At 39.7% G+C, this 25900-nt stretch overlaps 2 protein-coding genes across 3 annotated transcripts in view; one reads left to right on the top strand and one right to left on the bottom strand.

Moving 5' to 3' along the window:
- Prkn (parkin RBR E3 ubiquitin protein ligase) overlaps positions 1 to 17455 on the bottom strand; it is a 424783-nt gene extending 407328 nt beyond the window's left edge. For both annotated transcript variants that reach the window (XM_032894705.1, XM_032894704.1), the window contains exon 1: positions 17342 to 17455. In XM_032894705.1, the coding sequence (XP_032750596.1) occupies positions 17342 to 17348 (7 nt within the window). In that variant the 5' untranslated portion in view covers positions 17349 to 17455. The remainder of the gene's footprint in view (positions 1 to 17341) is intronic.
- Positions 17456 to 17692: 237 nt separating this feature from the next.
- Positions 17693 to 25900, top strand: part of LOC116893513 (parkin coregulated gene protein-like) — a 60798-nt gene continuing 52590 nt past the window's right edge. Inside the window, exon 1 of the mRNA XM_032895246.1 lies at positions 17693 to 18068. Coding sequence (XP_032751137.1) covers positions 17913 to 18068 — 156 coding nt within the window. The 5' untranslated portion in view covers positions 17693 to 17912. The remainder of the gene's footprint in view (positions 18069 to 25900) is intronic.

Here is a 25900-nt window from a genome sequence, read left to right as displayed (position 1 = left end):
TAGACTGGCACCTTGTCCAGTGGTTATCAGAATGGCTTCCCCCAGCAGCAGAGTGGATGAAGAGACCCACAACCAGACATTATAGTGTCTACTTAGACATCTCTGTTGGGACTCTCCCATCAGAGCTCAAGGAATTCCATCAAAAAGGGGGCAGAAAGATTGTAGGAGTTAGAGGGAATAATGAACACCAGTAGAACACACCTCACTGAATTAAGTAAGCAGGGCACACATGGGCTCAGAGAGACAGAAGCAGCATGCACAGGGCCTGCATGGGTCCGCACCAGGTCCTTTGCTATACATTGTGGCCATTAACTTGGTGTTTGTGTCATAGGTGTATCTCTGACTCTTTTCCTTGCTCTTGGGACTTTTTCTCTCTTGTTGGGTTATCTTGCTCTACCTTAGTGTGTGGACCTTTTCCTTATCTTATTGTACTTTGTTTTGTTGTGTTTGGTTGTTGTCTCTTAGAAGCCTGCTCTTTTCTGAAAAAAGATGAGGGAGAGTAGAAACCAGGAGAGAGAGGAGGTGGAGGGGGGATTTCTGGGAAGAGTAGAGGAAGAGGAACTCTTGGTTGGAATATATTGTATGAGAAAAGAATCTATTTTCAATAAGTAAAAAAGAGGACGAGGGATGTGGTCTTGTTGGAATGGGTATGACTTTGTTTTAGGAAGTGGGCTTGAGGCTTCAAAAATTCCACATGAGGTTCTCTCTCTCTCTCTCTCTCTCTCTCTCTCTCTCTCTCTCCTCTCTCCCCTCTCTCCCTCTCCCCCTCTCCCCTCCCCCTCCCCTCTCCCTCTCCTCTCCCTCTTCTCTCTCCTTTCTATCTGTGGATTAGGATGTAGCTGTCAGCTACTTTTCCAACACTTCACCTGCCTTCACACTGCCATTCTCCCCCCATCATTATGATGATGGATTAACCCTCTGAAGCTTTAAGCAAGTTAAATCTTTTCTACAAATTGTCTTAGTCAGGGTGTCTCCACACAGCAATAGTACTATGACTAAGACAGTATTAGATTTACAAGAAAGAACCCGCAGTAAGTATATTTCCTATCTTAATATTTTAGTACTGTAATGAAGGCTACTAACCATAATAAAATAAATCTCTACATTTAAGAGAAAAATGTAAAAATTATAACAATGCTATCTTTATAGTAATTTACATTCACACTTTATATTTATTTCTTGCCTCTAATGTATGCTAATTAACTTATATCCTATTGCTTGATTCTGTTTTAACCCTATGAGTAAGCCTAAAACATATTTCTAAATATCTGAAATGTAACAAACAGAATGCATTCTCGGTAGTATATGAAATATACTAAAGAGTTGCTATAATTTATTCTGTTTTTCCATGTGTTTCCCATACACTCAGGAACTAACCTAAGCAGCCTAACTATGTGTCAGGGAATGGGTTAAGGAATTTGTATTCCATGCTAATAACCTACTAAAAGGTAGGCAATGTGACCCTATTTTATACATAGAAAGACAGTGATTATGAGGGTCCTGGCCCACTGTTAAATAGATGGCAATGGGTGAAGCCTGCTCATCTACTAACAGTTGAATCCAACACACACGCACGCATGCACACACACACACACACACACACACACACACACACACACACACACACACACACACACAGTGAATGCCAAGTGCTTTTCTGTTAGATTTTCCCTACAAGACAACCATTGTTTCCACTCCCGGTACATGCAGAGCTTATTGATTGTGTTTACTCTTTCACCAATTCACTATGCTCAGGTTTGAACCAAATGTCAGCCTCAAGTGAAGGACTTGTAGACTAGTATTAAGAAGACCTGCCTTTTGCTGAGCCCATTCAGTCATATTTAAACTTGGTTACAAAGCACTGGACTATCTGGCCAAACTGAAACCTTAAAATGTTTTTAATAGGAATATATTTTGAGTTCAAGAGATTTCCTAGAGAATAGCCCTCAAAGGCCTTATTTAAGGGGTGGACAAGAGATACATTAAATTTTGGACTTAAAAATTGGGACCTAGAAATTTAATTGGGTATCCTCAGTTTCTGAGAGTCAAACAGTGAGCTTAGCCACTGTTCTTACAACTAACAGGACAGCCAGTGTCAGCCATGTCCCCAATATTGGCAAGAAGGGTCTACCACCATGAATCACAGGCACAAGAGTCTGCAGACATTTAGAGTCTGCAGAAGGTTATGACTAAAATGTGTACCCTGAGGTACTCTGGAGTATAAACTGCCTTACCCTTCCTGTAAGAAGGCAATGCCTGACCCCTTCATTCCCTCCCTATGAACATCCTCTACCACTTGGATCCCAGACTTCTTACAAGAATGGGCTTCAGAAACTAAGCCAATTTCAGGGCTTTAGTCTCATATTTTAGGTTTCCTATCAGCTAGTAAAACAGATGAGTGCCTCAGCCTATTTAGAGCTATTAGTCATAGTTAAACGAGGCTTCACTGGACTATTTTGTTAAATTGAAACCATATCATCTTTTCAATAGGAATACATTTTCAGTTCCAGACATTTCCCAGAGAATAATCTAAGAACATTTTCAATGTTATATTTTATAAATATTTCTGAGTAATCAATGTTGTGCTCTAGATCTAAAAGATAAGCCTTGATATGCTTTATTGTAAAGGGAAGATGAGTTAAGTTGTAGCATATAGCACTAGCTTATAGTATTCAAAGTTGGTCATATTTGAATTGTAATACAAAAGAACCTCATTTGTTTGGGCTTTATTTTCATTATAAAAAAAAATCTAAGTTCCCTTATTAATCAACTTTGAAGTGAACCAAATAACTACATTGCTTCTGCCAATTGTGTAAACATAAACACTGAAAAATAAAATCATACAACATTTCAGAATGTAAAATTATACCTATTAATTTGTTCCTTATTGTTTTTAATTTACCATCATCATCACAAAGTTTTAAATGTCAAAGTTGAGAGAAATGTTATTAGTCAGCAGTAAAAATAGGCTCCTCCTCTTTTTATAGCGTGTATGATGCCAGCCCATGCATCAGACACACGCTAGCAGTCTGAAGTGGGATGTAGGAAACAGCTGGGCTGTGGAAGTAGACATGAGGGGTGAGGCTCGTCCTTAGATTGTGCTCAGCCCCTCACGTAAAGGTCTCCTGTGTTCTCCCAGAAGAACAGCTCTATCATGACAATTTGCATTGTCATTTTAAGGTGTGAGTTTATGACAGATGTCCAAATATCCTGGGACTGCAACCTACTGCTCTGTAGGTCTTGTATTTTCTATTATAGGCCCCCTTTAATCAAGTGAAATTCATTATAATTCTATAAAAAGAAACATTCTCTGGTTTGAGAATTGATCAAGTGCTTCACACACACACACACACGCACACGCACACGCACACGCACACTCCTCAAGTTATTTCAAAATATGCCTATTTGTGGATTGGCATTTAGCAAATAACACCAGAAAGGTACTGGCTTTATGAACTTATGACTCAAATAACAAGATGTAGAAAGGAGTTTTCAGTCATGGCAAGACATCAAAGAACACAGCATGACTTCATGAACTCTAGTCCATAAGAAAAATTAAAAGTAAGACAATGTAAAAATGCTTTTTATGGCTTATAAAAATCACAATATTCTTATCTACTCAACAACACAGAAAGAAGAAAATGATTTTCTTGGCCAAGGAGAATTCAGATTCAATTTTTATGTTTCTATTCTGTAAACCTTGGTTAGTTCTATAGGAAGATAATTATCAGGGTTAGAGGGATAGTCCCTGCTGCTTCTTAGAAGTAAACTCAGGTACTAAATTAAGGTACTTAGGGGTAAACTCTCACAGTGTGCAGAGCTTGGCTGTGGTACTCCCATGGACTCTGGCACAGAAGGCTAAACACTCCTATTTATTTAGAGATCAGGAAAGAATGAGGCAGCAGAAACAGGACTTTCTCAACCATCCTTCCAGCTCTTGCTAATCAATGGCAGTCAAGCAGCTAAAAACTTCTTGCTATGGTTTGAAAACACAAGTTTTAATGTGACTTCTTTGTAATGTACTTGTATTGAAATGTGATTATTATTAGTTTCAAATTTACCTGAATATTGAAGAAAAGAGAAAGAAACGGGAGGAAAGAAAAACCAGCAAGAAAGCTGCCATTGTGCAAAAGGACATAAAATCCAAGCCATGAATTAAGGAGGCAAATGAAGGCTCTCTCTTCCTTTATTAGAAATAGAAGAAACAGATTGTGTTCATCTTGCTTAGGGCCAACAGGCGCGCTTCATGGAATCCAGCCAGCATCAGTCACAAAGCTCACTCAGGAGTTTTGCTCTGTGAGAAAAGGAAGCCAGATGGGCTATTTACTTTCAACAAGATAATTCTGGAAGAAATTGTTATAAGTCAAAAAAACTTTTTAGCTTCATCTGCTATTTTAGCCTCTAAACTGATTTGAGAGTTACAAAGGGGATTGGGGAGCTCTAAGAAAAGGAATAAGAGACCTGGGAAATAAAAGGAAGAGAAGAACAAAGCTTGAATAGCTAGGTGGTCCAGTGCCCAGGTCATGTGACCTGGAGTGAGTCATGTACCCACAGACTAGCTGTGACCTCTGAGCAAGTCCTTTGGTTTCCAGAACAGAGACAGTATCACAGGCATGGTAAAAGTTAAGTCTCATAAATCAGGAACAGCACTTGGAACACAATATACAACCTAAGAACAAGACAGTCATCAGACATTATTTTTACCTATCCATTTTCTCTCCAATTTGTGAAAGTGAAGGAAATCCATCAGAGATATAAATATCCGGGTCACCGAGTAAACAATGACTGAGAACATAAGAGCTCCATGCGGAGTAGTGTTCTGATAATATTGCTCATAATCTGCTGAAGGAACTTGAAAATGTCTCTATTAGTTCACTACCACAGGAGGGGAAAAAAAAACCAAATGATTGTATCACTGGATGGAGCAAAGTGCTGAGATTTTTCTACCTTAAAAATACTTCTTTAAGCAACACAGCTATGTATTCATAAAAAGTGCATTAAGCTTTAAAGTAAACATATATATACATATACATATATATGCATATATGAGTATATTATAGAAATGTACCTGTCCACCTTGCTAACATATAACTATTACTGTTAAATTAAGTTGTGGGAAGATTAAGTATTTAAGCTCTTACTTTGTACTATTCAATAACTTATAATTCTAAAAGAATAAAAGATACTCTCAGACCAAAGCAATGTACAACTATTCTTAATCTATTGTGATTCCCATGGAAAGAGAAGGAAGATATATTGCAAAAGGATTATTCAGTCCGAATGACGAAGACAAAAATGGCTGCCTGGTTATCTTTGGGTTGATCTAGAGACTATCACAATTACTTCTGTCATATTACTGCCATATTAAAATATTTTCAATACACTGCAAAAGGCAGAAAGCTGATTCCTTTAAAAATTGTTAACAGAGCTTTTGTTGTTGTTGTTGTTTTGTTGTTGTTGCTGCTGCTGCTGTTGTTGTTGTTGTCAATTTGTTTATTTGACCATCTCAGTCTGAACGCTAGACTGGTCTGGAATTCATGTCAGTTCTTGTGCCTTAACAGTCTGGGTGATTACAGGTATGACCCACCATTCCTTGCTTCTGGACACTAACTCTAAACAGTGTAAAATATATAGAACAAGAAACAGATTGTCTGCTTTCTTACCTATGTACTGAATCTTCATTAAAAAAATGTTATTGGATTCATTCAAAGGCCAAAAATGTAAGAGTTCTGCCTTATATCCTTGATGTAAAATACACTTTTGATGCATAATATAAAGCCACATGCAGGTGCTTACTCCCACAATGAATGCTCAAATGTAAAATAAACAGACGTACTAACACTGAACTATTTTACCTGGATGTTTCGTGTTAATTAAAAAACAAACAAGCGAACAAAAAACCTCTTCAGATGAAAAAAATCAAAATCCAGTCACATTTTATCTTCTAGAACCAAAACTGCCTAGAATCGAACCATAACACAGATTTCTCAGGTAAATTCCAGTTCCTTCTGAGTAATGACAAACATGTGAAAGCCTTAGTTGGCTTTCTGTTGCTTCATAAAATATTGACAAGAACCAACGTGGGGAGGAAAGGCTTTATTCGGTTACAGTCCATGATCAGAAGAAGCCAAGACAGGAACTCAAGGCAGGAACTGAAGCATGTAAAGAAGCTTACTGGGTTGCGCACCTTAGATTGCTCTGTTATCTTTCCTATGCCCAGGGATAGCAATGACCATGCTGGGCTGGCACAACTATATAACTAGCAATTAAGAAAATGCCCATAGCCATGCCCATAAGCCAAAGTGATGGAGGCACTTCTCAGTAGAGATTCCCTTTGCCTAGGTATGTTTAGGTTTGTGCCAACTGACAAAAACTATGAGAAGGGGCAATCTTACTAGAGTTTTGCTCCAGATATGTAGAGAAGTATTATGTGTATAAGATACTGTGATGTGATAGCATGGTAGGAGCAGTGATTTAGTACATATGAATATTTACTCCAAGTTTTATTTTTAAAAGAATAATAAAACAATCTAGCAAATAATAAATCTACCCCCTGGAGGAATTGTTTATAAAATTTGTTATTTGTTAAAGGGAGAGACAAGAAAGTATGCCAGATTCAGAGAATAAACTGATTTTATTTTCTTTGTCAAAAATCCTACAAAGGCAAATTACTTAATTATTTAAGGATTGTAAATTTACCTGTAGAAGTTTAATAAAAAGAATCAAATGCCACCAAATACTTTTTGAATGATTAATAGCAAAAGGTATAATACTTCACTATAAAATCCACTTTTGGCTGAGTAGATAGCAAACATGATTGAAAATTATTCTAAATTTACTGCTTTGCAATATATATAACTTTTCTTTAAAAAAATCTTGGGCTAAAAATTAAGAATATTCATGTCATTTTGCAAGGTAATTTCATATTCACTTGAATCTCGACTTCGTTAAAGATAAAAATGAATGGTTTTCAGAACAACCAGACATGAGCTTGATGGATGATCCTTTCTCAGCCCCCTGTGAGCAATGAGGAAAAAGTAGCTATGTTTATTTATAATGCTCCATATCATAGGAAATAGAGAAGTGACGCTGTTTGCATGTTGGGTTATTTAATTATGTGAAGGCGCTGCTGGAGGTGTGTTTGCTCGTGGTAAACAGAAGCAAGCTTCTCAAAACCAGGCAGAATTCCCAATGAAAACATGAAAGTTGAAACTGTCTTTTAAATGATCTGAAGGAACATCTTAGAACAATTACGAGAGAAATCAGGCAGTGCCCTTTCTCCTGTGTGCGTGTGTGTGCGTGTGCATGAGAAAGACCTAGAAAGTTGATCCTTATGCCTTGGAGAGGACAGAATGATGTCACCAGAAAGAGCCGAATACTAAAAGCATGAAAATAATTGTTTTTCCTTTTAAAAACAACCTCAGAATAATTAAGATAAATTTCTGCCTAAATTAAATTGCCAGGAAGTTTTCTCTGCAAGGCTTTAGGCACTCTAAGCACCCCTTGACTTTGGCCTGCCATGCTTCTTCAATAAATCATGCAGCAGCCAGAAGTCTATTGAAATGATTGAATCAAGGAAAATCAAATTTTAACATTTAGTTTCAGTAATATGATTATGAAGCTTTTAGTGATATTGTAATTACTTTGAAGCTTTGAGCATATGTTTCTATTGAAAGTCTCCCATGGAGAAAAGCCACACTAGGGAAACAAGTAAATACCAACCCCAGTGAAGGAAAAATGTATTTGATGTGAAGTTAAAAGCTAAAGGTAGAAGAGACGAGTCATCTGTGCAATTTATATTCGAAGCATCGTACATAGAGTAAGCGGGTGGAAATGCCAGCGTCATCAAAAATTCAAATGATTTAATGGTTTTCCTCTAAGGGTTAGTGCCAGAGAAACACCAAGGAGAAGCAACAGTAAAGGACAGGGAAGGAAAGAAAGAAGCATCCTTGTGCAAGCTCCAATTTACTCTGCACAGGACAATGTGGCAGACTGAAATCCTCCTAAGCTAAATGAACCTGAAACATATTACATGTATTTAGCATTAATCAGATCGGGCTATTAGTTATTCTTTCCTTCCCTACCTTGGTACCCGTGGAGATGCTTCTGGGCTTAGAGAATACAGAGATAAATGAGATGATGCTGAACCTAGCTAAGACAAGGATCAACCGTGGGTGGGTGCTTCCAAGGGACACTGGAGGAGAGAAAGGAAAGACAAGCATGGTATTTCCCCTCCTTTCATGCCTATTGCCGTTCACCCAGCAGATATCTCCTAAGTAAAAACATACACCTTTCATCAAGAAAGAACAGACAACATCAAAATAGAAAGAAATAGTCTTTAGAACTTAGCAGAAAAATGATTATGTCAAAAATCTAAAATGTACAAACCCTTGAAGGATAAGTTTATTTGATGACATCAAAGTACTATCTGTCTCAATATCATATATCCCCTGAGTGGGAAACAGTGTAACTGATTCAAATCTAGCTTCTGGGGTGTGTGTGTGTGTGTGTGTGTGTGTGTGTGTGTGTGTGTGTGTATGTGTGTGTGTATGTATGTAAGCATGGAGGTTACTGATTCCTCTGAACTAGCTTGCTGGCTGAATAACACATCTGCCTGTCCTGGTCTACCTCAGCTCCTTGGAAGGGGTATACCACCAAGTCTGGCTTTAATCTTTAATATGGGCACCCAAGTTCTCACGTTGCTTGATAAGCTCTTTACCCACTGAGGCATCTCTCCAGCCCCTTGTTCTCAAATAGGAATCAATTCCTTCCTTTGAGCCACTTTCAGCTATTATCCTAGAAGATATCTGACTCAGGAACCTGATCATGAACCTCTGCAATTGTCAAAGTTCACTTCTTCTGCTGGAATTCACCAAAATACAAGCGTGCTAACCTGTAGAGCATAAAGTTCTGATAAAGCATGGTCATGATTTTGATGTTAACCAAAAGTAAGTAAATGAGAATCAACATGGCCCTTGTGCCAAAATTATCTCTGTATATAAAATTTTTAAATCCATTCCTGGCATTAAGGGCAAGCAATTTCCCATTTCTTAGAGAAAGGCCTTCACAACATGACAAGGAGAACTTCTCTGAGATGCCCTGCTCTCTCCCTTCTCTTCATACCACTTCCTCCTCAGCTCCTTATGGTCACACTCTGGCCCTCCCCAGGCCAGGCCCTGCTAACGAGTCCTCCATCTCACTCACAGGCCCCTCTAATTGAAGTCTACTTTATTTTTCTACTGTTCAGAAGCCCACTGGGCTTAGAAATCAATAGCATCTCGGCCGGATCCGCAACTGACCACATACAAACACAGCATATCCAGTAAGAACAACTTCCTCTGTTTTCCTCTGTTGGAGTGCAGCCTCTGTGCCTGCCACATCTTGAAAAGGAGGTCTAAATAAACAGTGGACATTCAGATTTTTCTTTTTCAAAAAGAAAAGAATCTTTTTCACAAATGAAATTCTGCATCTATTTTAAAACTATATCCCACACTATGTTTAGACTTTCTTCTAAAATGATTAATAATGGAAAATAGAATATATTTCAGAAAACACTCTTTCCTAAACCCAAAGTCTACACTAACATTTGTAGGGGCGGTACCGATGCTAAAGTCCTATTCCACAATTGGTTCTTGATCTGTCAGTAAAGCAGCCATGGGCAAATTGCTAGACAGAAGGGATAGGCAGGACTTCCAGGTCCTAGAGGCAAAAGGGAGACTCATGGAGAAGAGAGGGGAGTTCACCACACATCTGAGAGAGAAAAGGTGACCAGTCTTGTGAGGTCTCAGGCAGAGTCAGGCCACTCCTACAGGTGGGCAGTCAAGGATGTATCTTAAGTTTAGAGCAGGCGGGAGATAGTAGCACCCAGCAACTGTGCCAAGAAGGCGAGTTGAAAATGAACAACTGTATGTGTGTGTGTGTTTTATCTATGGATTCAAGGAAAGCTGAGAAGGGGTGGAGGTAGTAGTGTGGCCCCTTCCAGAGCTTAAGAGGAGTAGTGAAAACTACATGCAACAGACATTCTTTAAAACCAAAGCAAATTAAGCTACAACATTGTTCTCAACTCTACTAAAGTTTACTTTTAAATTTGTGTAATTTTCAACAAGTCAGATTAGTTAGTATTTACAATAGGCAAGACTATGTTATTCTATCATTAAGTGTCTAATTTTCACAGGGAACTCAATCAGAAAGCAAAACATGCATGAAATGCTTATTTGCTCCTTTTCCCTGATGATCTATTGTTATGTAAAGTTATGTTTCCTGTGAGAAGTATAGCAAAGCTTCCCTTTCTCTACAGGATGCAAATAAGCAACCTGATTCACCAAATTACACAGTTACAACTGTATTTTAGCACAGGAGAGCATCCACATGTTCTATTGCCACCTGGGAAAACTGCCCTGAAAGGTAAGTACATACATACTACGGTTATGGTACATTTGTTTTATTCTGAGAGTGTGCATATGTGTGAGCACATGTGTGTGTGTGTGTGTGTGTGTGTGTGTGTGTGTGTGTATGCATGCACATGCACACACATTTGCAGTGTGTGCACAGCTGCATGGACAGTACTGCCAGTTGTCCTGCTGGACTTGCTCTGCCTTATCTCCTTGAAATTGGGTTCACATTGAACCTGGGACTAAACTAACAACCAGTACACACCAGTGATCCTCTTCCCTTCAACGCACAGCAACTACATAGCACTGGGATTGCACATATTGGGCCCTGTCTGACATTTTACATGGAAGCTAGGATCGGAACTCAGACAAGTATGCACAGCAAGCACTCACAGCCACTGGGACACCTATCCAGCCCCAGGTGTCTTATTCTTAATGGTCTTTCATAACATATTGCTATTTGGTGATTCTAAATGTTATATGTTGAATAATAGAATTCCAAAAATTCTTACAGCTCCAAAATAATAATTTGGGAATATATTTTCTGATACTTCATATATAGAAAAAATACTACTATGTATTTTTCAGTTATAGCAACTATGTTATTATGCTAAAACTTTTAAAATAAATCCTTTAAACGACTAATAATTCACATACAATTATCAATCTTGAATCACTAATATTTTTCATCCTATCATTTCTTAGAGACAAAAATCATTACTTACCTCTTCCAAAATCTAACCTGAAAAGGCATCACTCTCCCTTCTCTGATCAACCTGACCTCCATACTTTCAAGTCTAGTAGTTATAAAATGCTTAAACTGAGTGAGAAGCTAGAAATATTCCTACTAAATGATTATGCAAATAAGTATGACAATGAGTTGACCCAACAGAGAAGGACCCTGAAAGTTAGACTCCAGAAACTGTTCCCCCACATCTAAACATAATAAAGCTCATGGCATAATACCTGTGCTGGATAGTTTTCTGTCAACTTGATGTAAGCTAAAGTTATCGGAGAAGAGGGAAAAATGAAATCAATTAAAATTAATCAATTAAAAAAGTCTCCATAAGATCAGGCAAGCCTGTAGAGCATTCTCTTTCTTTCCTTCCTTCCTTCCTTTTTTCTCTTTCTTCTTTCTTTCTTTCTTTCTTTCTCTCTCTTTCTTTCTTTCTTTCTTTCTTTCTTTGTTTCGTGTGTGTGTGTGTGTGTGTGTGTGTGTGTGTGTGTGTAGGTTTATTTGGGGAAGGGAAGGGGGTGAGAGAGGACCTGGAGAAGGTAAACAGATAAGAGAAGAGCCAAGAGGGGAGAAAGATGTGTTGTGGTTTGCCCTGGAGTTATCTGTATTTTGATGCTAATCCCACTGCCCAAGGACAGCTGCCTAGTCAATACTCAGAACTCCGGTGACTTCACCAGAACCACCTCCCCACTGAATTTGTAAAACACAGGTGAGGGGCAGGTACAGGATAGAAGGATCTTGGGGCACCGCCGTGCGGACCTAGCGGGGTAAAAGACCACCATTACTTTTTATTTTTATATTTTTACAACAACAAAGATGGGACACAGAAGGACAGAAAGAGGGATAAAGAGAGACCAGCCGTGTGTACTTGGGAACAGAGAGAGGAAAAGAGAGAGAACTGAGGTGTTGAGGAGTCCTTTCATAGACCAGGCCACATGTCCCTGGCGGAGGCAGGTAATAGCAGCACAGGGTGCCATAAGCCATTGCTAGGGCTCTGGGAGGCGCCTAGGGGAATTTCCTGCAAGCTGACATTCCTCCCTTCTTATTTTAATTAAAAACGAGGAACTAGGAATGGATGATGGTGGGGCAGGAGTGAGGTCTTCAGATTACTTCCAGCTGACTTTGGGGCATCATTGTCTTTGGGGACCCTAAGAAAACTGGGATGCTGGTAGAGCATTTCCTTAATTAGTGATTGATGGAGGAGGGCTCAGCCCAATGTTCGACGGTGCTGTCCCTGAGCTGGTATGCTCCTGGGTTCTAGAAGAACGCAGGCTGAGCAAACCATGGGGGCCAGGCACATGACAATACCCTCCACAGCCTCTGCATCAGCTCCTGCCTCCAGGTTCCTGCCCTGACGTCCTTCAGTGATGAACACTGTGGTGGAAGTGGAAGCCAAATAAACCTTTTCCTCGAAAGTTGCTTTAGTCATGGTATTTTATCACGGCAACAGGAACCCTAACTAAGGCAATAAACTATAGGCCTATAAAGGTAACCAAGTGGACCTGTTGCAAAACTTCAGTAGCCCACAACTGACAAGCGGTTTGTTTGGCGACTTCTCTGAAATCAAGATGATGCGGGGAAAAATGTCTGACGGAAAGTTTTCTTGGTGTAAGATATGACAGATACCATCTACAATACATCCAAAAGAAGAAGAAAAGACAAATGAAGATAGGGAAGACATCGCAATGAAAGAAGAAATCTCTTTGCTTACATATCAGGCCATGCATCAATTTATAAATGAGCATGAGTGAACAGTGGCTGACATTAGACCTTCATTCTCTCTGTAGCATATATAAAAATTAAATGTAAACTAAGTCGAATGCAGAACACAATTCCCATGTGGTAGGATGAATACATAAATACTACACGCTGCTTCTCTAAGGGAGCAGGTAAACTCTGTACCACAAACACGTCTCATCAGCCCAAGGAAATCACAACTCATGGGGATAAATGGTCTCCTATTTCTGTGTCCTAGAGAATAATGTGTGTGCACACGTGTACACACACACACACACACACACACACACACACACACACACACACACACACAGACCGTTCCTGTCCAACCTAACATACTACTTTAATAAAGAACTGATACTGAAATGATCACTGACAGCTAAAACATCTATTCAAGAAAGAAAGATGCTATTGAGTGTGGGGGGATGAGGAGACTGGATTAGCTGTGTAGAATCCTGGATGACCAGGAAAAACAATACTAGGGGAAACAGCATTGCCAACTGCATTCCTTCTAACGAAAGTTCTCCTCCATAAGGTGAAGTAAATAAGCCATGAAAGGTAGGGGCTGGAGGTCTGAAATATAAATCAGCTAGCTGTCAGATGCCTCAGTCTTTAATATTATAAATGTTGGGAAGGAAACCATTCGGACTACTACAAAGAAAAATTTTAAATGAGCTCATTAAATGTAAATTAAAACAGAAACAATGAATAAGCACTGGGCTACAATTAAAGGCTGAAGAAACAGCAGGTAAGAAACAATTTCCATTGATCAAAGAACTGAAAGCTAACAGAAGAAAGCGTTTTGCATTGAACCTGGTTCATGAATATTAAGCACTTTGAAATAAGGAGAACTTGTGCTCGCTTTCTTTCTTTTTTTCTTTTTCCTTTTTTTGGGGGAGGGGTGTTCAAAGAAGCTTTAGAGGTAGGGGTGGATTTGCATATCTTACCACCAAGTACTTTCAATGTATCATTTTCAAGTCAAGGAGCTTTGGATTTAAAAAAAAAAAATGCAGACTTCAGAAAAACCTTTACAAAGAGGACCAACATTTGTAAAGGTATAAAGCTTTTTCTGAGGCTTTGGACCCAAAAGAGAACTGAATAAAATTATCTAAACTCTTCTATTCAAAGGTCTTGGAGAACCCATCTTGTGACACAAGGGCACCTCCTCACTAACAGTGTTTAGAGGTAGGGTTGCTTTCGTCGAAGGTTATTAAAAGCACAAGGGGCAGCACACAGTACATTCCACTACACCTACGAACTCCAACACTCGAAATTCTCCACACACCAGCTCTAAAACAAAGCGAGACGTCGGCCAACAGTCAACAGAGATGAAATATCTACAATGACTAAGCATTTTTTTCTGCTTATTCTATCCTGGTATCCTTGGCCCCTAGTGACAGCACCAGCCAGTGCTCAGTCCTGGAATTTGCTTTTGTAAAACTCAATCATTATAAAATGAATGGCTTTTCCTAAAACTCCTTCTCAAAATGTTCTACCCTTTATCTATGGAAAAGACAATTTAAAAAGAAAGCACTTGCTGCCAAGTGATGATAAATGCATGCTAACACTGTCAGAGAGAACAGGACCCCAAAGACACCTGTGTAGCATGCACACTGAAAGGCCCTAGGGCTACTGAAACTTTATTTAAAAGGAAAATTACTTTCCTAACTAAGAAATCTGATAAAATTGAAGAATAGGTGAGAATTAATGTGATCTTTATAAGCAAACAGTTAAGTTCTCTAAATGATTTTAAACAAGATATAGAAAGTAGTATTTTAATCAATTAAGAAACACTTTTGAATGGAACCCATGGTCTTCTGCACCCTAGAATTTATCACTAAACTACATTCCTACTTTAAAAATCTTCTACAACACTGGGTTTTAACTTAAGAACTTTCTTTTCCAATTGTATGGGTACTCATGTACTTTAATAGCTGATATTATCAAATGCCTAAATATATAGAACATTTAGAACAATTCACAATTGTCACTACTAAAAATCAATTTTAAACACAAAGAAGTGCTCACTTTTTTTAATTTAAAAAAAGTTTTAAAAGAGGTGCTCAAAATTACATTTTTCTCAGTTAAATTTTCTGAAGCTTTTCTATTCTACTTTTCATTATTATGAAACCCTTCTCCATGCCTCATAAAGGCTGACTTTTTTCATTAACTTCAATAAAATTATGGTTTAAGTCTCTCTGGGTCAAGGCATTTAGCATGTCAATCATAATCCAAGTGGGAGATGTAAGTACTTTTGAAGCCATCTCCATGACAAGAAGGGAACCCTCTACTTGGGAACAATAAAAGGAAAATTATTTTATGGGTAATAAAGTATTAGTTTCCTTTCCTCCTATTTGGCCAGGAAGTCAAGCCACAGGATTTTTCTCAGATCGAGCACTTCAGTGGTAGAGCACAGTATTTCCTTCACTAGGAAGATACTGCAGAGGGAGAGAGTAGAAGTCTAGAAGGCCCCAGCCCTCAGTAATGCTGTGAAGTCGAAGAAACTGTTCAGTTCTTGGAGCTATTTATGTGTCCTTTGCTCTGCAGCAGGTCTCTGGGTAATTACCATCTGCCTTGTTTCCTGATCAAAGATTAGTCAGAAGAATGCAAAACTACTCCTCCAGAGCCTCCTTGGAATTGTTTTCCCTCTTACCTGCTTCAGGCACTGTCACCACACCCAAGCCTCCAACCTGGCAACTCATAACTTTATTAAAATACTGCCACCAATATTAATAGGCAATACAACTAGCTAAACAAAAAATTATATAACATTATTTATGTAGTTTTTCTTTTTTAATGGAAGTTCCTTTTCTTGAGGCAGTGGACAAGGATTTAATCATTTGTGTTGAAATGCACACTTATTCACCCTGTACAAAGAATAGCCAAAGAAAGAACAGTTTTTAAATTTGCCTTTTATTTCCCTTCTCTTTTTTTTAATCACTAATTGATTTAATTGTAACGTCCAAATGGCATAGTTCTTATTAAGAGAGTTCCATGTAAATCTAAATAAGCTGCCTAAATGTGTTCCATCCTAAACTTATTAATTAATAATTTATGAGATTTTATAAAATGATTATTTCTAGGTCTTCATTTCCTATCTTTGTATATAGCCTTAGGGGATAATTGCTTATCAAAGTCACCCATGAACTAGATTAAGTTGAAGGAAACTAAACGTGTATAATTGCCTTCAAAATATGAGATATTTCTTTCTTGTAAATCTGTAATTTTTTTTTCCTAATCTGTCCCACTTGGTTCTCACTGTTTCAGTTCAAATTTGGGTTTACAAATGACTCTTAAATAAATTTCATTTAAAAGGCTCAGTGTCATTCATAAAAAAGGTATACTTTTCTCTTCATTTTACAAGTTTCCGATTCATTCATCCAAAACACACACAGCCTACTACCAAAGTGAGAAGTATCTGGACATCATTAGCTTGAACCTCTGCTTCCATGAGGATCTTAGCTGCCTAGCATGATTCTCAAAGAGGAGGAGAGGAGGGCTGCACACTTTAACATTACATAGTGAATTAAAACAGACTTGGCTACTTTCACAGTGTAATGCATTTACTTCATAAATGCACCTCTCGTTCACCTTGGACACATCTTAGATAGACCGACTTCAGATATGCTTGGTGCACTACCTGCCAGGCATATATCACAAACAAGTTCACTAATCTTCAGGACGACATTTGCGGACGAGTCTACAGTAACGAACCCTCCAAACGGGAATGTGCGCTACACGCCACTATGCATTTATTTCTACTTAGCCCGGAGGAGAACCCAAAACGTGACTCCGAATTTAACATCTCTGCCAGAGAGGATCTTTCCAACCTTCTTACTTCACACTGCTTAGAACAATCCTAGTGGCCACTTCCAAAGCTGAACTAGTCAAACTGCATCCAGTTACAATCTGGGGGTGGGGATATGTTATGGTTGCTGTTATCTACTCTTCTATCCTTTCGTCTCATATCCCCGAGGACACATTTAAAAAGACAGAACTGACGGATTAAGTTGCGATCTCCACCAGGCAGATGCTTTCCTGAGATTTTCTTAAAGTCCTAGAGGTGTGTGAACTTGCCCTGAAGTGAAGGACAGCTTGACAGAAACAAACCTGGGCTGGTCACCCCCGCGGTGCGGCACGGCGAGCCCCGCCGTCGGGGGGCGCAGTGGAGCACGAGGGTGTCCGTGAAAGATGCCCTCTTCAGCGAGCACCGGGCGAACCTTGGCTAAGGCGGGGTGGGGACTGGAAACTCACACTTATGCTCTAGCACACACCCGACCCAGCTATTGGCGGGCACCCCCGGGCCGAGGAAGCCAACAGAGCGGGCGGAGCGCGGCGCACACCCCTCCGCCCTGTCACTGACAGGTGGCTGGGATCGGCCCCCGAAGATCCCACTCGGACCCGTGGGGTGTGACGTGGCGCCACACATGGACCCGGGGCGGCGCGGAGAGATTGTACCTGGCAGGCACTCACGTACCTATCATGGTCACCGGGAGGGTGGTGGCTGCGGGGCGAGCAGGACCTACGCGGGCACTGGCACCCGCCTGAGCCTCCCACCAGCGTTTCTGTCAGGTTTAGTCATCCAGGCCTCCTCCCCCCTCCCCTCGCGCACTAGGCGGGCCTAGTGCGCACGCGCACCCGCCCCTGGCGCTAAGCCTTCTGGGAGTCGTAGTTTTAACGAGTAAGATTAGCCTCAGACGGGTGCCGCTGTCCCCCGCGGGTAACCTTTTCCGGAAACGCTCGTCACGGAGGGGCGGGACTAGCGGCTCGTAGTGTTGATCAGTCGCTTAGCAACCAGGAGGCTCACCTTTGGAAGCTTTTAGCGGCTCTAGCCTCGGATCCCAGCCCTCTTCCCGCCCCTCCCCTCCCCTAAACTCCCTCCACCTTGGTGCTTCCAAACATCTGGATCACCCTGGGCACCACGAGGGGTTGGATTTCTATCACTAGCGCGCCTTTTTACATTTTTTTCCCGATCCCCTGCTCACATCTGTAAAAGCCACTGGTTTTTCTACCACACCTTTGATAAGAACAAGACGTTTTCTAGGAAGATGGTGGCAGAAAAAGAGACCCTGACCTTAAACAAATGCCCAGACAAGATGCCGAAGAGGACCAAACTGCTGCCACAACAGACGATCCAGGTGCACCAGCCTCATTCCCTGGTTTCTGAGGGCTTCACAGTCAAAGCCATGATGAAAAACTCAGTCGTAAGTGATCTTCCTCGATTGACCGCACTTGCTCCGAAGCAGGGGACATGAGGTGGTAGAGTATGGCAAGAAGCCCTAGGATGGATTCCAAGTCCAGGTCCTGGGTACTACTTGCCAGAATTGGCAATGACTTGGTCAGTAGCCGAGCCCAACAGTGTGCATAGATGTTTGCTAGGTGGTTAGAGAGCCTTTGGTGATGTACTGGACTAGCTTACAAGCACCTTCTGGAGAAAGTTGCTTTCTCCACTCCCCCAACGGACACTTAAGCTATTTCACTCGGAGGAAAATCCTTATCCTTATTGCAAAGTAAATTAGTTTCACTCGTTTAGTAAAGGACCTTCTGGAGTGAAGGTTCTTAGAGGTCATAGGCTTGCAAAACTTAACACGAACCAGTATGGGACACATAAACTCATCAGAAATCTAAAGTAATTTATTTCATCTCGGACATTTTAGAATGTCTTAGAATTTACTCAGCAACATTCTGACAAAATAAGATATTAACCTGTTAAAGTATGCAAAAATTACTTACGTGAAGACTGGTTCCTGATAGGCCTTTTAAATACATTTTAAATAATGTGAGCTCTATTTCAAGGGTCCCTAATAATACAAGCCCTATTTCATTTTTTATGACTTGTGGTAATAAAAATAAAATATTCTTAACACCAGCAGGGGAAAAATGTTTAAAGGCACACAAACGGCTTTTCTATGCGCATAACACTGCTTTTAAGCCTTCTTGTTTATTAAATACCATCTGATTTGGTATGCTAAACCAAGGTCGTCTACTGAGTGGACACCTCTGTAGGAGTGTGAGATTAAATACTAAATGTAGTTTTCAAGTCAGTACAACTTACACCCTGAGAGGATCTTCTTGTTCAGCAATTCAATATATTAGCTTAATAGTGTTCTCCATTGTGTCATTATTTTTCTACCTAGATATTGCAAGCCTAATGCTTCCTTACTTCTAAATACAACTTAAAGGACACAATAGAAGTAGATTACCTGTAGACTTCCACCTTGGATTCCTAAGCTGCTACACAGAATTATATTCCTTTTTTTTGGGGGGGGGGTTATGAGTATCGGTTGATCTATAGTAGTTAAAACATTCTTGGAGTCTAAAAACAACTGCAGAGTTACAGGAAATAAAAAGAGTTGTGTCTCTGTTCACCACTTTTGAGTTCTCTGATACAGATGTCACATTATAAAGTATCTCTCCCTCCGAAAGTCTACTTCTCTTCAGAGCGTATACACCAACATTCATCTTTTAATTGCAGCCAAGTGTTCTAAAAGCCAACCCCAAACCACTTCTCAGGAGTCAGTCACCATCCCTTCCCTCTGTAAGAGTCCAGTTCAGTAGGCAATGTCTTTTCAATGTTCTTCCATGAAAACCACACAGAATCTACCCTAGGAGGTATGGAAATTATGATAAATGCAAACATTTATTATTTGTGAACTAATTTCTTAAAAACCCAGAGACAAGTGGTCTTAAACAGTAAGTGGTTCTTATGTTAGCATGAACTTTTGTTTTGGTCTCTCAGTAAAAGTAAGCAGTGACAAAAATCTTCAGTCAGAGAATATTTGCATTCATATTGATACAATGTTTTCCATTAAAAGTTGAAAGGAAATACATGATTTGAAGATTTGCAGATTATTTTCCTCCTCAGAGTATGATGATAAAGTCCATGACCAAAAACCAGTTAATGAGTATTCATTCCCTCTGTGAGCAAAAAGTAGATCCTTTATGGCTTATACAAACCTCATCAAAAAAGTAAGATAGGTCGAGCATTGTGAGACACACCACAGCCTCATGCTCAGGAGACAGAGCCTCCTTGAAGATAGCCTGGGCTACAAAGAACAGAGGAAGTTATAGTGCATGCATATGAAGACACTAACTGGAACACACACACACACACACACACACACACACACAGAGAGAGAGAGAGAGAGAGAGAGAGAGAGAGAGAGAGAGAGAGAGAGAGAGAGAGAGAGAGTTAGAATATGGATCCAAGGCTGTGAAAATGTCACTTGTAGGCCCTGGTTCTAGGCCCTTCAGAAAACAAGCTAAGAAAGCTATGGAATTTCAAAAAGACACAATCTCCAAGATAGACCTTAGACAAGATAAGAAAAGCATCAGTAGCTGGCCAAAATGACACAGTGGTGAGCAAGTAACTTCACTGTGCCCAGAAATTCCTCTTACGTTGTCGCTTAAGTCCATGGCTAAAGCTTAGGTCTGAAGGCATAACTAGTTGAAAGAGAGGCCGAGATGGGCTGAAACCCGGGTAGCTCTGTGACTAGCTCAAACTTGCAATGTTTGATTGCCGTGGTAGAAGGGTGATGGGACAGTGGGGATCATTAGAAGTCATGAACTGGCAGTGCTGAAGCTGATGCATTATGGTGAAGAGAAACACAAAGACAAGGAAAAGAGTCATCGTGCAAAGGGTTATGCACCCGTGGCTAGGACTGCAAACACTCATTCCATCCAGTGCAAGTAGTAAGGATGGCGGAGCTGGATGGAGTCCCTCATCACCCACACACCTCAGGTACGTAACGTCTCCCAAACTGTTCTCTACCAGCCAATTGTCAATATAGCCAGGACAAGGTTCTCCTGATTACACAATGTAAATATTTGGGAGCTATGAAAACAAACAAGCAAACAAAACAACCCATGCTTCCACAGAGCCCGCCACAACTATTCCTAGATAATTTCGTGCATTTATACAACATATCTTGACCATATTCACCCCAAATCCATCCTCCCTGACTCCCTAATACCTGCCCTTCCCACCTTCATGTCCTCCTCTTTTATTTCCCATAATCCCCTGAGCCCGTTAGCCCTTCCTGCATGTGTGCAGGAGTGTCACCATCCATCTGAGCATGGTGACTTATCAGGTCCCATGTACCAGAAAGAACATGGACTCCTCCCAGTTTCTAGCTTCCATCAAATGTCAGTGACTCTTCAGCTAGAGATGGAGCCTCATGAGCCCCCCCCCCATCCACACTGGGATATTAACTGGCTTGATCCTGATTAGGAATTCATAAGTGCAATGACCACATCATATCCAGAGGATAGCACACCTCCATGTCCTCTGGCTCAAACATCCTCTATGACCCCTCGGCAGTGTCCCCTTAGCTCTGGTGGGAGCCTAGTGTGAGGCTGTGAATGAATGTTTTATTCTCAACACTCAGTGTTGTTCTCTGCCTGGCCTGGACCTGGCTTCTATAATCTACCTATTTCAGACTTTTAAAATTAATAACACCATCACCCCCTGCCCCATTCTTAGTTACTTTAGCCAACTGGAACCCAAGAGACTGAGAGGTTCTTCGTAGTTTTGGCTGACACTGTTCCTGTACTGACTGTCCATTCCTTTACATAATCTGCATCTACATCATCACACTGTCACCTGTGCACATGCCCAGTACTCTTAAGGGACAGGGACAGAGCAGTCAGTAAAGGAAGGCAGGCTGTGAAGCAGCTGGTTAGCATAGTGCCTGCTGCTTGAAGGACCCTCCTAATGCCCGCCCCTCCCCTATCCTGTTATCCCTCACTCGCTGTTTTCTTATTTGCATTCTATTTATTTCTGCTCACGTTTTAACCCCTTGTATAAGTTCCGTGTGAAATCAGAATCTCCAAACTCATCTTGAGAAGTAACCAGAGGCAAATAATGTATTTGATAACTAATGAAGAAAAGCAACTGTTTTCTTCGTGTCTTCTCCACCTTATCATTAAAATGGATTTTGTCTCTATAATTTTTTTTAACATTCATACAATTGGGAGCCCCAAAAATTGCTTTAAAACAATCCTGCCATGTTGGTCCTTAACGTCAATGCTCAGACACTGACTGCACTGAACAAAAGCTCAAGTTCTAGCCTCCCCTGAGGCCCTCTGAGAGCTGGCTACTTAGCTTTTCACATATGTGTTCACATATGTGCTCATTTATTTGTACATATGCTATCACCATCTGCACTTTCTCCCTTACGTGCCCAGGTGCCACCACCATAGCTTTCTTGCTGGTCCTGATACATGGGTGGCATATCTGCCTTTGTGGCTGTTTCCTTCCAGTTCCTTTGTCTACAAAGTACGGACCACCTTCTCTTGATGTCTCCATTTTTTGTTAAAAGGTTGACTTTGTAGTAAGCTATTTTCTGACTACCAAAAATCTCAACCGCTTAATCATTCCTTCCAATCCTGTTCCCTAGCACCTGCAGGCCCACCCAATCATGGTCTCTGATGTAATAACTGTATGGTTGAACCTCTGCTTTTCCCATTAGAGACTGGCCTCTGGAAGCCTGGGAATGTTACTGTTTCACACACTGCTTCTTCTCCACCTGAGGAAAACTCCCTGCCCCATAGTATAGGCTGTATTTTTGTCCTTTTTTCCTTCCTTCCTTCCTTTTCTTTTTCTTTCTTTTGGCCAAATGAAATAATGACTATTGCATTTTATAACTAATTAATCATCTTTAAGTTAGAATTTTCAAAGAAAATAACAAAATTGTATAGGTATTAAGACTGAATATTTATGTGCCCTATGAATATTTTATTGGCTTATTATAAAAGTTGTATATGTGTACCATAAAATATGAAAATGGTTTGATTTAGAAAAGCTTTCTCTTAAGATTATGAAAAATATTTTAGTCTCTAAACTTTAGTGTTTAAATTAAAGATTTTTAATTTCTTATCTTAAATCATTTGTTTTAGAAAGTAAGGTAGAAATTCTGTGTTGGTTTCCTAAATGACCAGAGTTGTACTTTATCCTTGATATAAACTATATGTTATATAAAAATGTTGGCTTATTAAATTGGGGATCCCCATGTACTTTAAATGATATGTCAGTGCTGTGAGTTTAACTCTGACATGTGTCTAAGCATTTGTTGTTTTCACATATTAATACTTTACTGTAAGTCATCTTACATCTACTGGCTTTTCTAACCAATCCTATTTAAAAACAAAAACAAAAACAAAAACAAAAAAAACAGGGCAGGAAATTTTCCCACAGAAATATGAGCCCCAGACAATTTTATGAGATATTTATTAAATGACAGGGACAGAATGCAAATTTCTATATTTTTTTTCTGGCTCTGCTCCTGGGAATATTTTTTTTTTAGGTATCAACTATCCCACATGTATAGATAGATAATACAGGTGGTCCAAGTGACCCACCAGTGACCGTTAAGTCATCACGCTGGTGCACTCAGCTCCCAGGTCGGCAGATCAGCAGGGGAAGCACAAACTGGACTCTGTGGGTTACAACATTTTAAAAATATGTGTTAAAATTTTGGTGAACATGAAGTTGGAAGGAAGTTTGCAAGTGGGTATTGGAGCCAAGAGGATGTATGGTGCCGGGGTGGGGGTGGGGTGAATATGATCGAAATACATTGTCTACATGCCTGAAATTCCCAAAGAATGAACATAAGCATTATATTAAAAAATAAGTACCAACATCACAAAATCCTTATCTGTTCCTTTCTAGTCAGCCCACACACACACTCTCCCTGTTTGCCGCTGTTTTCATATCTGGTTTTATACTTGCGTAAACTATGTAATTGTTTTGTATCTGCTACTTCCCCCAGAATTGTTTCTGAGAATCAGCTCCAATGTTGCATACAATTATAGTTGTAAATTAACTGTGCTGATTAACTTTAAATGTCAGTTTGACATAACCTGGAGTCACCCAAATGAAGCCTTAATGAGAACCTTCATTGGGTTGGCCTCTGCGAACTTAGCTGTGAACCAGTGTCTTGATTGGTCATTATGAGCGGAAGCTCCGCCCCAAATGTGAGGGACACCATTTCCTGGGCCAGGCCTCCAACCGAAGAAGAGTGATGGAAGCTAGCTTTAGCACAGGTTGCAAGCAGCGCTGCTTGCTGCCTGTGGATGTGGTGACCAGCTGCTTGATTTCCTGAAAATGATGGACTGAATGGTGGTTTATTTGAGATCTAAAATAAACCCTCCCTACTGGTCAGGGTATTTTAGCACAACAACAGAAACAAAGCTCACACACAAATGCTTGGTATATATTCCTGAACAGCATTTTTGTTTATGGGTGTATTACAGTTTATTTAACCATTTTCATCTATCTGAGTATTTGTGACTTCCAATTGTCACATGTAGCACGCTGAGGAAATTTTAATCTTTTTTTTTTTTTCTGCTACTCGTACTCCTTGTCTCTTTTGTGTCGGCAGTTAGAATCTCAGCACTTCTCAAAGTCATTCAACAAACATACTAGGAAAAAGTTAGGAGCAGCTGAGCCTGTAGTTTTCCTGTTTTAAGAAGACATTTTCCTAACAAATATTCTTACATTTATGTTCAACAAGTTACTTCTTTCAGGTCAAATACTTCCATTGATTCTCATACGTTATACTTTAACCACAATCTTGAAATTTAGCTATAGAAGTATACATATAAAAATAGTGGAAAGGGGGATGTATGTGGCTTCTGTATCTAAAATATAAACATTTTTATCATTTTCTCCCTTTAAGACATAGTCTCAGTATGTAGCTTTGGCTGGCCTAAAACTTGCTATATAGTCCAGGCTGGCCTCAAACTCAGAGATCTTTCTCTGCCTTCCAAGTACTGATACTAAAGGCATGCACCACTATCCCTAGTATTTATAAACATTAAAATTAAATAATATCTTCCGCACTAACAGAAACATGGCTTCAATTTATATCTTATCTGTCTATTACTATAGGTTGCAATCTAAATTTTGTATATATTCTCAAGGGTGCATAAGGAAAATATAAGTACATTCATGAATTCATGAGCTGGGTAGTTGGATGATGAGTAGGATAGATAGATAGATAGATAGATAGATAGATAGATAGATAGATAGATAGAGGACAGATACATGGATGGATGGATGGATGTGTGGATGGATGGATGGATGGATGATATTGATATAAACTGCCCACCTAGATAAGACAAATTGTCTGTAATAATCCATCCCTTATATGATATTCATATCTACCTATGGTTATTTAAAGCCACATGGGGGTGGGTCGTCCTTCTCCTCCTCCATCTTCATTTCTTCTACCTTCTCATCTCTCCCGCCTTACAAAAACTCTGCCCCCGCCTTTCTTTTTCACTGCCCAATCACAGGCCTTGCCTTATCTTGAGACTGCCCTCACCTGCATGCAGACATCAATCCTCAGTACCTAATGAGGCAAGCATTATTATACCTCATTCAGAGTCATTCCTTCATGTTTAAAGGGTACAACATTGTGTTTTCCTCACAACTCCAATTCTAAAGGTGAGAAACTTAATATTTGAAATATTTTAGTTTATTTTGTTAAAATTAGTAAATTCTCTGACTCCAAAATTGCATAGATTTTTTTTAGGACATTTCTTTTACCATATCCAGCTCCTATACAGCTAAATTGAGACATACATCTCTAATTATACAATACATTTTTACTGAAAAAAACGGGCTTCATATACATTCTTCTTGCCAAAGTACACTAAAATTATCACAATGGTTTGATTTGATTAAGTGATGATAGTCTTTGAGAGAATAATTACGCTTTTGTATTTTGCTATACGATATAGTCTGATTATGGCATACCCTCCCCTAACACTTCCCAGATCCTTCCTACCAACTCACCCATCCACTCCACTCACTTTCTTCCTCTCTCTCCCTCTCTAAATAATAAACAGGCAAATGAAAAGTGAAACAAATAATAATTTACAACACACACAGGCACACAAACACAAGAAACATCCACACAAAAGCAAAACAAAACGTTCTCTTTTAACATGATCCTAAAATTCTTCTGATTTGGGTAACAGGTTAATTCTGGGGATGAAGGGAGTAGGTAATAGGGATTGAGTCGAGCCTCAT

Source organism: Rattus rattus, chromosome 2 (assembly GCF_011064425.1).
Source record: "Rattus rattus isolate New Zealand chromosome 2, Rrattus_CSIRO_v1, whole genome shotgun sequence".
Lineage (NCBI taxonomy): Eukaryota > Metazoa > Chordata > Mammalia > Rodentia > Muridae > Rattus > Rattus rattus.
Note: the sequence above shows the minus strand (reverse complement) of the source record. Positions and strands in the feature narration are given on the sequence as shown.